Raw genomic sequence first — 13280 nt, forward strand, 5'->3', positions numbered from 1 at the left:
ATCTTCCCCACAGTTCCAGCACTAAGCATTTGGTAGTAAACGTGCTTGATACAACTTATACGATGTCCAGTGCCAGTCATGGAAGTAGAGGAGCTTCCGCCTGCATTCCCTAAGGAACCTGTCATGGTCAAGGTGCAAAGTTGCTCAATTTCCGGATGAGTATTCCTTGCCACAAAGTTAGAATCCAGAGACAACGCCTTTGAAGTAACTATGGAATCTAAGTCTATGTTGGATAGGTGATACTGGTAAAACCATTGGAAGGGAGCCCAATCTGGCACAAAGACAGTGGTCATTTGTTGATATTTCCACTGGCCTGCAGCGGGAAGGCTAAATTCTGTAGTAGGGGATCTCTGTGTATAGTCATAATCTAGTGAATAGTCCCGCCCATGTGCGTGGACCCCGGAGCAATCAAAAATAATCTCTTACAGTGTCAAAAAATGCAGAAATGCATAGACACTTAAGAGAGAATTTAAAGACAGATAATGCAGCCAAAAAGGCTACACTGTCCAGTACTTCAACTAGAAATTCCACCATAAAATCCACAAAACCGCAAAGCCTGTACAGATTTCCCCTGCTTAACAGCAAAATCCCCCAGGAATGATAGAGAGAAGAACCTGGACAGACAAGCCCCATAGGCTGCCATTATGTGGCTTAAACAGGATACTGTGCCTTTAAGGAACCTTCCAGAACCTTCTCCCAGTATCCCAGAATGCATAGCAGGTCCAACTTAGTTTCAGTTCTTTTTTCCGGCTCCTGCAAGCAGGACCCTGGAGCATTGAGCTCTCCCTTTTCAAAGGTTTTTGTTGGTGTTTTTTCACTAAATTCGATTTTTGTGCTTTTAAAGTACTTTGGTGACTTTCTTCTTGGGTTTCTGCACTCTTTTGTTGTCCATAATGCCTGCATTATTTGACAAATGCCCGGAGTGCTCCAGGAAGAAGGCCAAATCAGACCCCCATGAGGTCTGTATCCTCTGCCTTCCCTCTTCCCACATCCCTGAGGATTGTGTGATCTGTAGCGGCTTCTCTGGAAGGACCCTGAAGGACAGGAGTAAAATCAGACTTCAGGGACTTGAAGAAAGAAGATTGAAGGCTCGAGGTGGGTCAGGAGGGGCTCCTTCTGCCCATGCTGAGGCCTCTGGGGGGCTCCCCAGGGGCAGGAAGTCCAGCTCTCGTCCAAGATCTCCGTCTGGGTCAGTTGCTATGACCACGACGTCGAGAGGAAGGTCCACGGCCAGTTCCCGGTCTCCCCAGGGCTCTGGGTTGAGAAAACGTCGCCCGTCGACGTCGAGGGACGTTTACAGGCCGCCGTCGAAGCCGGTGTCGATTTCCTCGTCGTCGGCGTCGAGTGGACGACATCGGAGGACCCGGCGTCGGCGCTCGCCGTCGAGGCGACACCGCCGGTCGCTGTCGAAGTCATCGTCGTCGAGGGGATCCTCGTCGTCCGGGTCGCCGTCGAGACGGAAGAGGTCTCCGGCGCCAAAGAAGTCGACGTCGAGACAATCGAAGAGATCGACGTCGAGACGGTCTAAGAGGTCGACGTCGAGGCGATCTAAGAGGTCGACGTCGAGACGTTCAAAGAGGTCGAGGCGCCATCGCCCGTCGTCGAGATTTCGAGGTTCATCCATCTGGTCGGGGTCGACGTCGAGGCATAGACACCGGTCGACGTCGAGAAGTGTGAAACGGTCGACGCCGAAGGGCCGATCGCCGTCGAAGGGCCCTCGTTCGATGTCTGGGCACCGGTCTTCGGCGTCAGGAGGTCGTAAGGACAGGCCCAGGACTGTGGGGGGCTCCCCACAGTCTGGACATGGTGATGGCTCGCCGGGAACGGCGTATTCCGAGGTATATACCTCGAAGAAGCCTACTCCGCCTCCTTTACCTAGGGGTCCGCCTCCGAGGGCTCCGACCCCTCCCCCGTTGCCTCCCCTACCGGCTCCGAAGGCCCCGGTTCCTGTTACGCCTCCTCCACCGGTTCCACCGACATCGGTGTCGATGCCCAAGTACCCGACACCCCCGAAGAAGACTCCTAAGTCGAAGGTTCTTCCGAAGCCTAAGGCGTCTGAACCGGGGAGGCCTACGGACCGGCCCAGACCCAAGAGATCTAGGTCTCGCTCGGGTAGACGAGACAGATCTAGGAGTGGACGCGGGTCTTCATCAAGATCCAGGCATCGCCATAGGAGGCATAGGTCCCGGTCCCGTTCTGCCTCGGGGACCCGTTCCTACTCGCCAACGTTATCTGATTCACCGGAGACTAGGGTGTCCCCAATAGATGACATTGGCACGTTTCAGGAGGTTCTCCTGCGTGGGGCGGCGAAGTTGGGGATCAAGGTTACAGCTCCTACGCCTTCAACTTCTGTGATCTTTGAGACATTACATAAGAAACACCTGTCTCGCCCCCTACTACCTTTGGTGCCAGGGCTCCTTGAGCCTGCTGAACAGCTCTTCCTAACACCGGCGGTGGTGAAGTCTGCGCCTTCCAGGCTCATCAAGAAATACAGAGCTCCAGAGTCGGACCCAGCTTTCTTGAGAAAGGACCCAACATCGGATTCGGTGATCGTGACAGCGGCTCGGAAGCTCCATGCCACCTCCCCTGCATCCACTGTGCCTCCTGATAAGGAGAGCCGCTGGATTGACTCTGCTGGACGGAAGGAGTGTGGGACGTCCTCCACAACGATGAAGGCCGCCAGTGACTCGGCTCTGTTGGGACATTATGACCGTTCACTGTGGGACTCGATGGAGCAGTTTGCGGACCTCGTTCCTCGCGACCGCAGAGTGGACTTCATGGAGATCGTCCAGGAGGGGATGCTAGTCTCTAACCAGGCCATCAGTGCCGCGGCAGATATCTCCCTGCTGTCCGCTCATGGATACTGCCACGGTATAAACCAGAGACGCCATGCTTGGCTCAGGTTGACGTCGCTTAAGCCTGAAGCGCAACAACGTGTGGCGAATCTGCCGTTTTCCGGAGATACCCTCTTCGGGAAACACGCGGATGATGAAATGGCCAGGATGAAGGCCGAGGCGGAGACCCTGACGGCGGTGGGCTTGGAGAAGCCCAAGGAAAAGAAACCCTACCGCCAGTTCCAACGGCGGTTCGGGTCGCAGGGTCGTGGAAGGGGACAGTCTTCTGGACAACATCAGCAGCAGCGACAACAGCAGCCATACAGAAGACCCTTCCAGAAGCGTCAGAGGGGTAGAGGGGCTCAGCAGTCCTCTACCGCGACCAAGGGCCCGGCCGGGTCTCGACCCTGAGCGGTTACTTCCCCCTCGTCCGTTACCCGCTCCGGTGGGGGGAAGCGTTCAATTTTTTCTGGCAGAGTGGAGAAAAATTACTCAGGACAAGTGGGTGCTGAATATTGTTTGCAATGGATACAGTCTTCGGTTCATCAGCCCTCCTCCATCGATCCCTCCGGTCAGCTCGCAGTACCAGCTGCGCGAGCTCCAGGCGGAGGCAGACATCCTGCTGAGGAAAAGGGCGATAGAGGACGTACCTCTGTCTCAAAGAGGAAGAGGTCTTTACTCTCGGTTCTTTCTCGTCCGCAAGAAGGACAAGAACGAGTTCAGGCCCATTCTGGACTTGCGACAGGCCAACAAGTGGATTCGCAGAGAAAAGTTTCGCAGGCTGTCGTTGCATCAGATCTATCCTCAGTTGCAACGAGGAGACTGGATGTGTGCCATAGATCTACAGGATGCATACTTCCATGTGCCAATTGCATGCAAACACAGGAAGTTTCTGCGCTTTCAGGTCGGCACCAATCACTATCAGTACAGGGTGCTTCCCTTCGGGATGAAGTCTGCGCCCAGGACATTCTCGAAATGCATGGCAGTGGTAGCGGCACACCTGAGGAAGAACAAGGTGTTTGTCTACCCGTACCTGGACGATTGGTTGATCAAGGCCTCCTCCTTCTCGGAAGCTCAAGCGCACTTCCAGAAGACGTGCGTTCTCTTGAACAAGCTGGGGTTGCACATCAACATGTCCAAGTCTGTCCCGACTCCGGTCCAGTGTATCCAGTACTTGGGAGCCTCCATCAATACGCTGTCAGCAAGCGTGTCTCCTTCGGAAGAGCGACGTTTATCACTCCTTCGGAAGGCTCAGGCTCTCATGTCCGTTCCATCCACGACAGTGAGGACGGTGTCTTCTCTGCTGGGATCGATGGCCTCGTGTATCTTCCTGACGCCACATGCGCGGCTGCACATGAGACCGCTGCAGGAGTGCTTGGAGGATCAGTGGGACCAGAGGAGAGGATCTTGGGACGACAAGATACGACTGTCTCTACATGCTCTTCAGTCTCTGAAGTGGTGGTGCTCGAAGGAGAATCTTCTCAGAGGTGTTCCCTTCCACAAGGACATTCCCACACAGACCATCGTGACAGATGCGTCTCTCCAAGGCTGGGGAGCGCACTCCGGAGACCTACAGATTCAAGGGACGTGGTCCCAGACGGAGTCCACGTACCACATCAATTTCCTGGAACTCAGAGCTGTTCACTTGGCACTGAAGGCTTTTCATCCGTCCTTTCAGACCAACTCGCTGCTTGTTCAGACGGACAACACGACAACGATGTATTACCTCAACAAGCAGGGGGGCTCGAGATCACACACTCTGTCGCAGGAGGCGCAGGCGATCTGGCACTGGCTTCTGGCTCGAGGACTGTCGATAACGGCTACCCATCTGCCAGGTGTGCAGAATGTTCAGGCAGACGAACTGAGCAGACTCATTCAGGAAAACCACGAATGGGTCATAAACGACGAAGTTCTAGGAGAAGTCTTCGCAAGGTGGGGAACTCCAGACGTCGATCTGTTCGCCACCTCCGAAAACAGCAAATGCCGAGGCTTCGCCTCCAGGTACTACCAGCCGGGGACGCTGTGGAACGCGTTATGGATCAACTGGTCGAACAGCTTTCTGTACGCTTTTCCACCAATTCCCCTGATTCCGGCGGTTCTCATCAAGCTGTCCCACTCCAGGGCGAAGATGATTCTGATTGCCCCGGAATGGCCCAGACAGTGGTGGTTCACGGACCTGCTTCACCGGTCTCTCCTTCCTCACATGAAGCTGCCGTGCAGGCCGGACCTTCTCACGAAGTTCGGGGGGGCGGATGGTGCACCCCAACCTCTCGTCTTTGAGTTTGGCGGCATGGCTCCTGAAATAGTGCAATATGGCCATCTGAATCTCCCAGAGGATTGTATGGACATACTGAAGGAGGCTAAGCGACCTTCCACTAGGACCTCTTATGCTTACAAGTGGAAGAGGTTTTGCATCTGGTGCAAGTCTAAGAACTATGACCCTACGACATGCAAGGAAGATGTCATCCTTCCGTATCTGTTGCATCTGGCGCAGTCTGGCCTTAATGTTCATTCCATTAAGGTTCATCTGGCTGCTTTGACTGCCTACAGGAAAGGCCCTTCACAGACTTCCTTTTTCCAGATCCCTGTGATCAAAGATTTTTTGGAAGGCTTGAAGAGAGTATTCCCTCCTGTCAGGCTTCCTTCGCCTTCGTGGGACCTGAATGTGGTGCTGTCCAGATTGATGAAGGAGCCTTTTGAACCCATTCATAAGGCTTCGTTGCAGCACCTGTCCTGGAAGGCGGCGTTCCTCGTGGCCATTACATCGGCCCGCAGGGTGAGTGAGATTCAGGCATTGTGTTGCCAGGAACCTTATACTGTATTTCATGCTGCTAAGGTTGTTATGCGTACTCACCCTAAGTTTCTTCCCAAGGTTGTTTCTGATTTTCATATCAACCAGACTATCACTTTACCTACGTTCTTTCAGAATCCTTCGTCTCCAGCGGAAAGGTCTTTACATTCCCTGGATGTGAGGAGGGTGCTGAAGTTTTATCTTGATAAGACTAAAGATATTCGTTGGTCAGACCAATTGTTCATCAATTATGGCTCAGTCAGGACTGGTCTTGCTACCTCTAAACAGTCCCATCTCGAGGTGGATTGTGTCCTGCATACAATTGTGTTACTGCAAAGCTAATAAGACCTTAGGGGGTAAACCTAAGGCTCATTCCACCAGAGGCAAAGCTGCCACGACAGCTATGCTTCGTAATGTTCCCTTCGCAGAGATCTGCAAGGCGGCCACTTGGAAGTCGGTCCATACCTTTGCTAAGCATTACTGCCTGGACACTGATGCCAGGGCAGACGCTCAGGTTGGGCAGGCTTCGCTGCGGAATCTGTTCGCACAATAGTGGCGTTATTTTCTCTTCTCCACCGCCGCTTGGTGTGGGGATGGGCTTGCCATTCTAATTACTAGATTATGACTATACACAGAGATCCCCCACTACAGAAGGAGTAGTTTCTGTCCTGTAACTCCAGTTCTGTAGTAGGGGTATCTCTGTTATAGTCATAAGCGCCCTTCCGCCTCCCCGGTGGAGAGTTATTCATGTACATAATGCTACAGGTCTGGCGTTTTTTACGCCCTCAAAAAGAACTGAAACTAAGTTGGACCTGCTATGCATTCTGGGATACTGGGAGAAGGTTCTGGAAGGTTCCTTAAAGGCACAGTATCCTGTTTAAGCCACATAATGGCAGCCTATGGGGCTTGTCTGTCCAGGTTCTTCTCTCTATCATTCCTGAGGGATTTTGCTGTTAAGTAGGGGAAATCTGTACAGGCTTTGCTGTTTTGTGGATTTTATGGTGGAATTTCTAGTTGAAGTACTGGACAGTGTAGCCTTTTTGGCTGCATTATCTGTCTTTAAATTCTCTCTTAAGTGTCTATGCATTTCTGCATGTTTTGACACTGTAAGAGATTATTTTTGATTGCTCCGGGGTCCACGCACATGGGCGGGACTATTCACTAGATTATGACTATAACAGAGATACCCCTACTACAGAACTGGAGTTACAGGACAGAAACTACTCCTTCCTCCCTCAGAGCCTGATGAGATTTAATGTGGCTTGCCTGATATAGTTGATCTTTGTAAGATACCCCTTTAGAATTCAAAGGAACCCAATAAAATGGTATACCGTCTTTGCAGTCACACTAAGGTTCACGTTTTCTGCTGTAGTATGTGGTAGACAAGTGTGCTGGGAGAGCTATTTTGTGACATACCTATATGTGGCATTCAATGCACATCCACATTGTCGCGTCTTTAGGAGCACTCCAGTATGAGGGCAGTTATGAGAGATAGAAGGCCAAACTATATGATGTCATGTGCAGAAGGTGGGGACCTTCCACTGTAGTATCTGCCTATAGCTTTGACGCTCGAAGCTTGGGCCTTCACCAGCCCCAAATGTGCGGTCTGATATCTCTCACTCCCCCAAAGAAGGGAGTGGGTATCCCAAGGAGTAGCAACCCTAATATGTATTTAAAATGAGGAGCCACCGTTATCCTAACAGTTTGTACCCGCCCCATAAGTTAGCGGTTCAGATGTCCCCATTTAGAACCTTCATGCTAATACCTCTCCAACAGCAGCATTGTAGAGAGTCCTATGTTGAATCGAATACTCTGATATTAAAGGTCCTTGAGGACCCATCACATTTTGTAGGCCTGCATAGGAAAAGTACTTCACATTTAGCCCAGTTGATCTCATATCAGGACAGTTGTGAGAATTGATCAATGTTTGACATCCCTGCTGATAAGTGAGAACTCCGGATTAGATAAAATGATTAGATGTTGTCAGCATACAACAATGCCTTCACTTTACTCTCACCTAGGTACCCTTCACTGCTTAGGAAAGTCATATTGCCATTGGTAGAGGTTCACGGGCCAATAAGGAAAGGAGCGGCAATAGTGGGCATGCTGAATGTGCAGCATAGGAAAGCTCCACGGTTAACAGCTGCAGTAGGGGAATCATATATGAACCTGACCTTAGCTATGAAGTCCTCACCTAAACCCATCTTATGCATCACTCAAAATAAATAAAGCCATTCTACTCGGTCAACCGCTTTTTCAGCAACCGCAGAGAGAGTCGGTATCATATCTCCTGTATCCTTCACATGCCAGAAGAAAGTGTACCATGTCCGAAGATTTTTACAGGAGCATCAGCCAGGAACAAAGCCCCACCTGCTAGTCGTTGTTGAGCTGTGTGATCACCTTATGCAGCCAGTTAGAAAGACTATTCCCATAATTTTCAGATCAGTGTTGATCAGCAAGATTGGGCGGTAGCTGGCGTAGTCTAAAGGCTCCTTGTTTTCATTGAGAAGTAGGCAGATGGTTGAATTGTTCGATGCGTTCTCCATGGAGTCAGCCAGTGTAGCTTTTTAAAACTCCTTCGTCGAGAGTGGTACCAAGAGAGGCTTACCCGTCTTGTATCATTCTCCTGGGTAACCATTCTCTCAAGGCAATTTACACGTCGATAAGGTCGAGATTTCTTCTGCCTCATGGTCCTCGGTGAAATTTCCTACAAGATACTCCTTTCCCTCTGCAGTAGGTGGGAAGAGATGTAGTGGTGCCACGAGTCCTAGATTTGGTCAAGTGTGGTATCAGACTCCGAGGTGTAAAGGGAGGAGTAGAAGAAGGTAAAGTAGTTCACAATATTAAGGAGATGGGTTATCACAGCAACTTGCATCTCAAATCTTTGCTGGGGAAAGATGTGTTTCTTGGATGTGGACAAAATCAACAATGCTTGTGTCAAGATAGTGTAAAATCTTCTTGCGTGTAAGGCAGTGTGACCAATCGTGATAAGGATTTAGACATCTATGAACGTGCCCTAGTAGGAAAGCACAAGAAATCCTAGTGACTCTCAACCCATGGAAGAAGGTGTTGGGGAGGGGGGCCGGGGGGGCCGGGGGGTTGGCGGGTGGAAGAGGTACACCTATAAACCACCAAAGGAGAGGGATCTTGTGATCGGCTTTTCAGAATCCTCAGGCCCCAAGGGTTTTGATCAGTCTAAGAGTAGTGTCATCGGGGGATAGAGAGGCGAATGTAAAGAGAAAAGTTATGAGCTAACTACTGTGCCAAGGAATGGCACTTCCCCTGTCCTCGCCCACAAATAAAGGTGGGTGAATGGGAGCCAAATAGATGTGAATGGGGGTTGTGATGTGTTCTTGGAGGTAATGTTGCAGTGTGGATATGGCCCTTGGCTAGCACGAACAAGGAAGATGATAGAAAAAGATAAAGGAAAAAGAGTTCACCCGACAGGTTCATACGGGATCTCAGTCAGCTATGTAACAAGGTGGGAATTTAGAGCCCAATCTGATGCCCTGGATATACAAAATGGATGTGTCAAACAGCAATATCTCTCATGCTGAAGCCTATTCCCTGTTCACTTGTTTGATGACAAAGGGCCAGCGACATAATCGGTGTATTTGTATATTTGTACTGGTGTGTGGTAAGCTTCCCTCTTCCTATCATCCTCTGGAGGTTTGAGCAGGCTATCTTCTCTCCAAGCTGTGAAGATAAAGCCATTTAATGCGTTTCCCACCATAGCCAGAATAGAGTGACGGAAGGAGAGTAGGAAGGGTGATGGATTTAAAAGAATCTTCCCGGTCATACTTTGTGTGATTTTGGAGGGAGGCAAACATAACTAAACAGTCTTAATATTTTTCGTATTCTGCTTTGACAATTTTCTAATTTACTATTGTGTTGCTTGTGATTTGTGGTCCTTGCTCAGAAAATGTCTTTTTTAGAGCAGTTTCAATTTTTACTGTAAAGTTAGATTACTGCAAGCATACATTAATGTTTTTGCTTCATTAGATCCTGCTCCTGCCTTAGATCTGGGACAACAGCTTCAGCTGAAGGTTCAACGCATGCACGATATTGAAACGGAGAACCAGAAACTTAGAGAAACGTTAGAAGAATATAACAAGGAATTTGCTGAAGTAAAAAATCAAGGTCAGTCAAAATGGATTATTGTACTTGCAGTTTCAAGCTTTTTACTCAAATTTAAACCATTCAAGATTTTAATTAGCAGTAATATGAAAATTAATTTACTAGGTTTTAACTGTGCAAGGCAGAAATGTCATTATTTGCAGTTGTGTGGACTTTTGAGTTTATCTAAATAAATCACAGGGTGTATGCTCCTCCCTGAACGTAGCCATTTCCATCTGAAATCTAGCTAGGACTGTTTCAACTGTCCCCTTCTTCCACACTAAGGGCCTCATTAGGATGGCGGTGAATCCGCATCCTCCTGGCCGGCGGAAGCCACCGCCGGCCCGGAGAATGCGGATTCACCTCCGCGGCCACATCAAACACCCACCGCCTGATTAGGATGGCGGTGGGAATGTGGTGGGACTAGCGGCGGACGGCAGGTCCGTCTGCCGCTGATCCGCGGGTTTTGCCGGCCCATTTGGTGGCGGTGTCTGCAAGACACCGTCAGCCAAATTAGGAAGCATGAGTAAACATGCTTTTCCACGGCGGTTTTTCCGCCGTGGAAAAGCATGTGGACCTTTGCTTCTGGGGGGCCCTTGCGGGCCCCCAGGGTAAAGGGGGGTGGGGGTGCACATGGGGGGGTACCTATGGTACTCCCCTGCATTTGCATGCACAAGCAGCACCCGCCGCAAGGTTAAAGATCCAGGATGTGACCGCCAGGGTGGCGGTCACATCCTAATTTGCATGGAGGGACCGCTGCTGCCCATGCGGACGGTCCCTCTTCCTCGGGGGTGGCGGACGGACGCTGGTCCGTCCGCCATCCTAATGAGGCCCTTAGTCTTGTCGGTGATTACCATACGCAATACTTACCTCTCAACATGCTAACTAATGATTAGCTTGGTAGTATAGATAGGGGCTGGTCCGGCGATTGACAGCTGTTTTGTGCGAGCATGTAGCAGAAGGGGTGCTTATTGTTGAGATGTGGTGCATGTCATGATCACCTTGTTCCTATGACACTGTGTACCATAGCTTTCTTGCAGGATCTTCCACAACTTGATTCCTGGGATGGCGTGAGTGCTTATGTTCACGCTGGCTTTTTGAGGTCTGTTTTATGTAGTGCGTGTTGGACATAGTTGATCGGTCTTTGATGTGGTATCTCAGTCCCTAGTTTTGCCTTTCGACGAAAGGCTAGTTTTGGATTCAGAACATGAACATGCCTGGAGTTACAGTGATTGTACCATGATAATCACGTGCATGCTTTTGTGTAATTCTAGTGAATTTGGTTGGTGAGCGTTCCAAGTTGTCAATGTAGGAGTCTCTCTGTCCCAGATATATATATATATTTATGTATTGCATCTCCAGGTGTTGGTCTGTTCCCTGACCTAAAACACATGTTTTTACTGTATTGCCTTTATGTTCCCTCCTATCAATAACTACAGTTACCTTAAAGACCAGTGTTGTTAAACGAGAGGCAAGAAAGGTGAGCTTAACCGCTTACCAATTTACCAGTTACCTGGAACTGTCTGTTACAGAGTGTTAATAAACCTCTTCAACTAATTTATACTACTGGCTACTGGATTACCTGACTAGAAGCACTTCACTTTGTTTACAACACTGGCGCCTATCAAGGAAAGAAACCACGCGAGCAGAACAAGAAATTAGAGGCTTACAAAGAAAAAGAGTTGAAACCTGTACGGAACAGCTGCAACCCCCCATATGCCTGTTTATTGCTTGTGAGAGCGCTGGTACATTAGACATTAAGAACGAGCCCCTCGTCGGAGTGCTAAGACCTAGGCCCAGTGCTTTCTGATGCTAGGATGGTGGTACCTAGGCTGCCAGTTCTTTTGTCCTGGCCTTGGCCTGTATTGTGTGTGCTCCCTCCATCTGGGTCTGGATGCGCTCAAAGAACGCAGTACAAGACAAGAGGCCCAATTACAGAAGGCCTGTAATTCCCGATTTGGACAGTAATGCGATTACCAGCCAAATTACTGGGAACTGCAAGAGTCACATTTTTTTTGTTTTCACCCACACGTTTTGTCTGCTAAAATCAGGTGAATTGTGCAGAAAGAATCTGCAATTAATGCAGAAGCACCAATTCCCACAGTTATTTTCCATTCCTCAGGGGCTTCTAATGGCTTCTGTACTTTTGCAGCATGAAATGCTTACTATATTCACGTGATCTGCACAATTCCACCATCTAGTGGTTGGATTCTGAACTGTTTTTGCTGTGAAATTCATCTTAGTGAGTGGGTGCCAACATAGGCAGACACCTTTTTAAAAAAATATCTTTATTAGGTTTATTTTTTACACATACGCAACCCCCCGCCCCAGACCCCTCCCCCCGCCCCTGCAAACTTTACCCGAACAAAGACACCATTTTTAGCTTGGATAATTCATCAAAACAACCCATAAGGTTCAAAGGTACAGAGCAGTTGAACATATATACAATACAGTTAAATCTAAAAATCGATAGTTCCTACTTAGCTAACATTTCTCCTTATTACCATCTATCCGTCCTAAGTATGACTTTGTTTCCATTGCAGCAGTGGATCCCAGATCATCAAACCTCTTTTACTTTTATTACTCCCTTTTCTTTTATAAATGGCCAACAGACAGGCTCTCCATTGCTGGAATACCAGTGGATTCGGATCTAGCCTGGCTGAAGCTATGCATTACCTTAAAATGGCCATTGCCACAAAAATCAGTCCTTGCATGTGCTTTGGCCGGGTAGCATTTGCTATGCCCAACAATATTTCCTCGGTTGTGATACTTACTCCTGTTTTAAATATTTCTGTTAAAAACCCGGAGATTTCTGCTGTCAGATTTGACAGTGCATTACAAGAGGCGAACATATGCATGATATCGGCCACAAACAGTGTGCATCGTGGACATGGTTGCCCTTTCTGGTCCCACATTTTGCTATTTTATTCAGGGTGTAATACAGTGAAAAAAAGGTTTTATAAAATTGTGCTTGTAGTTTTATCGTCATAAAGCAGGTCTGTGATAGTTCACAGGAGCGGAGGGGGGTTTGCGGCAATACTCTTAATATAGCCTGCCAGTTAGCCATCTGTGTCTCCATATCATCTGGAAACAGAGAGTTTAAAGATTCATAGATCTCCCCGATAGCTAAGACAGATTTTTTAGGTATGTTCTCTATAATTTGGATTAATTGAAGTTCTTTTTTTGTGCGTTGGATCAGTGGTGCCACATTATTACTAACTATATTGTCTACTTTTGCGGTTATGCTAACCCCTTGATATATAACTTTATCTGTGACTCTAAAATCCCTCATCCTGATTGTCATTAAGAATAATCTGGGTTTTACCTTGATTTAATTTATATCCGGAGACTGCTCCAAAACTCAGAGCCTCCTCTTCTGTCGCATTTATTGCAGTACTAGGATCGCTAGTAATTAAAGCGATGTCATCTGCATATGCCAGTGTTTTTGTCTCATATTCTCGTGCCCAAATTGATGGTATAAGCATATTATTATCTAATCTGCAGATGAACAGGTCAATATGAATCGCGAAGAGGAGAGC

The 13280-nt window shown here is 48.6% G+C and overlaps 1 protein-coding gene across 4 annotated transcripts in view; it reads left to right on the forward strand.

Annotated features, from left to right (window-relative positions):
• Positions 1 to 13280, forward strand: part of CUX1 (cut like homeobox 1) — a 1380044-nt gene that overhangs the window by 449140 nt on the left and 917624 nt on the right. For all 4 annotated transcript variants that reach the window (XM_078679377.1, XM_078679375.1, XM_078679376.1 and 1 more), the window contains exon 5: positions 9628 to 9765. In XM_078679377.1, coding sequence (XP_078535503.1) covers positions 9628 to 9765 — 138 coding nt within the window. The remainder of the gene's footprint in view (positions 1 to 9627; positions 9766 to 13280) is intronic.

The sequence above is a fragment of the Lissotriton helveticus genome, chromosome 3_1 (assembly GCF_964261635.1).
Source record: "Lissotriton helveticus chromosome 3_1, aLisHel1.1, whole genome shotgun sequence".
Classification (NCBI taxonomy): domain Eukaryota; kingdom Metazoa; phylum Chordata; class Amphibia; order Caudata; family Salamandridae; genus Lissotriton; species Lissotriton helveticus.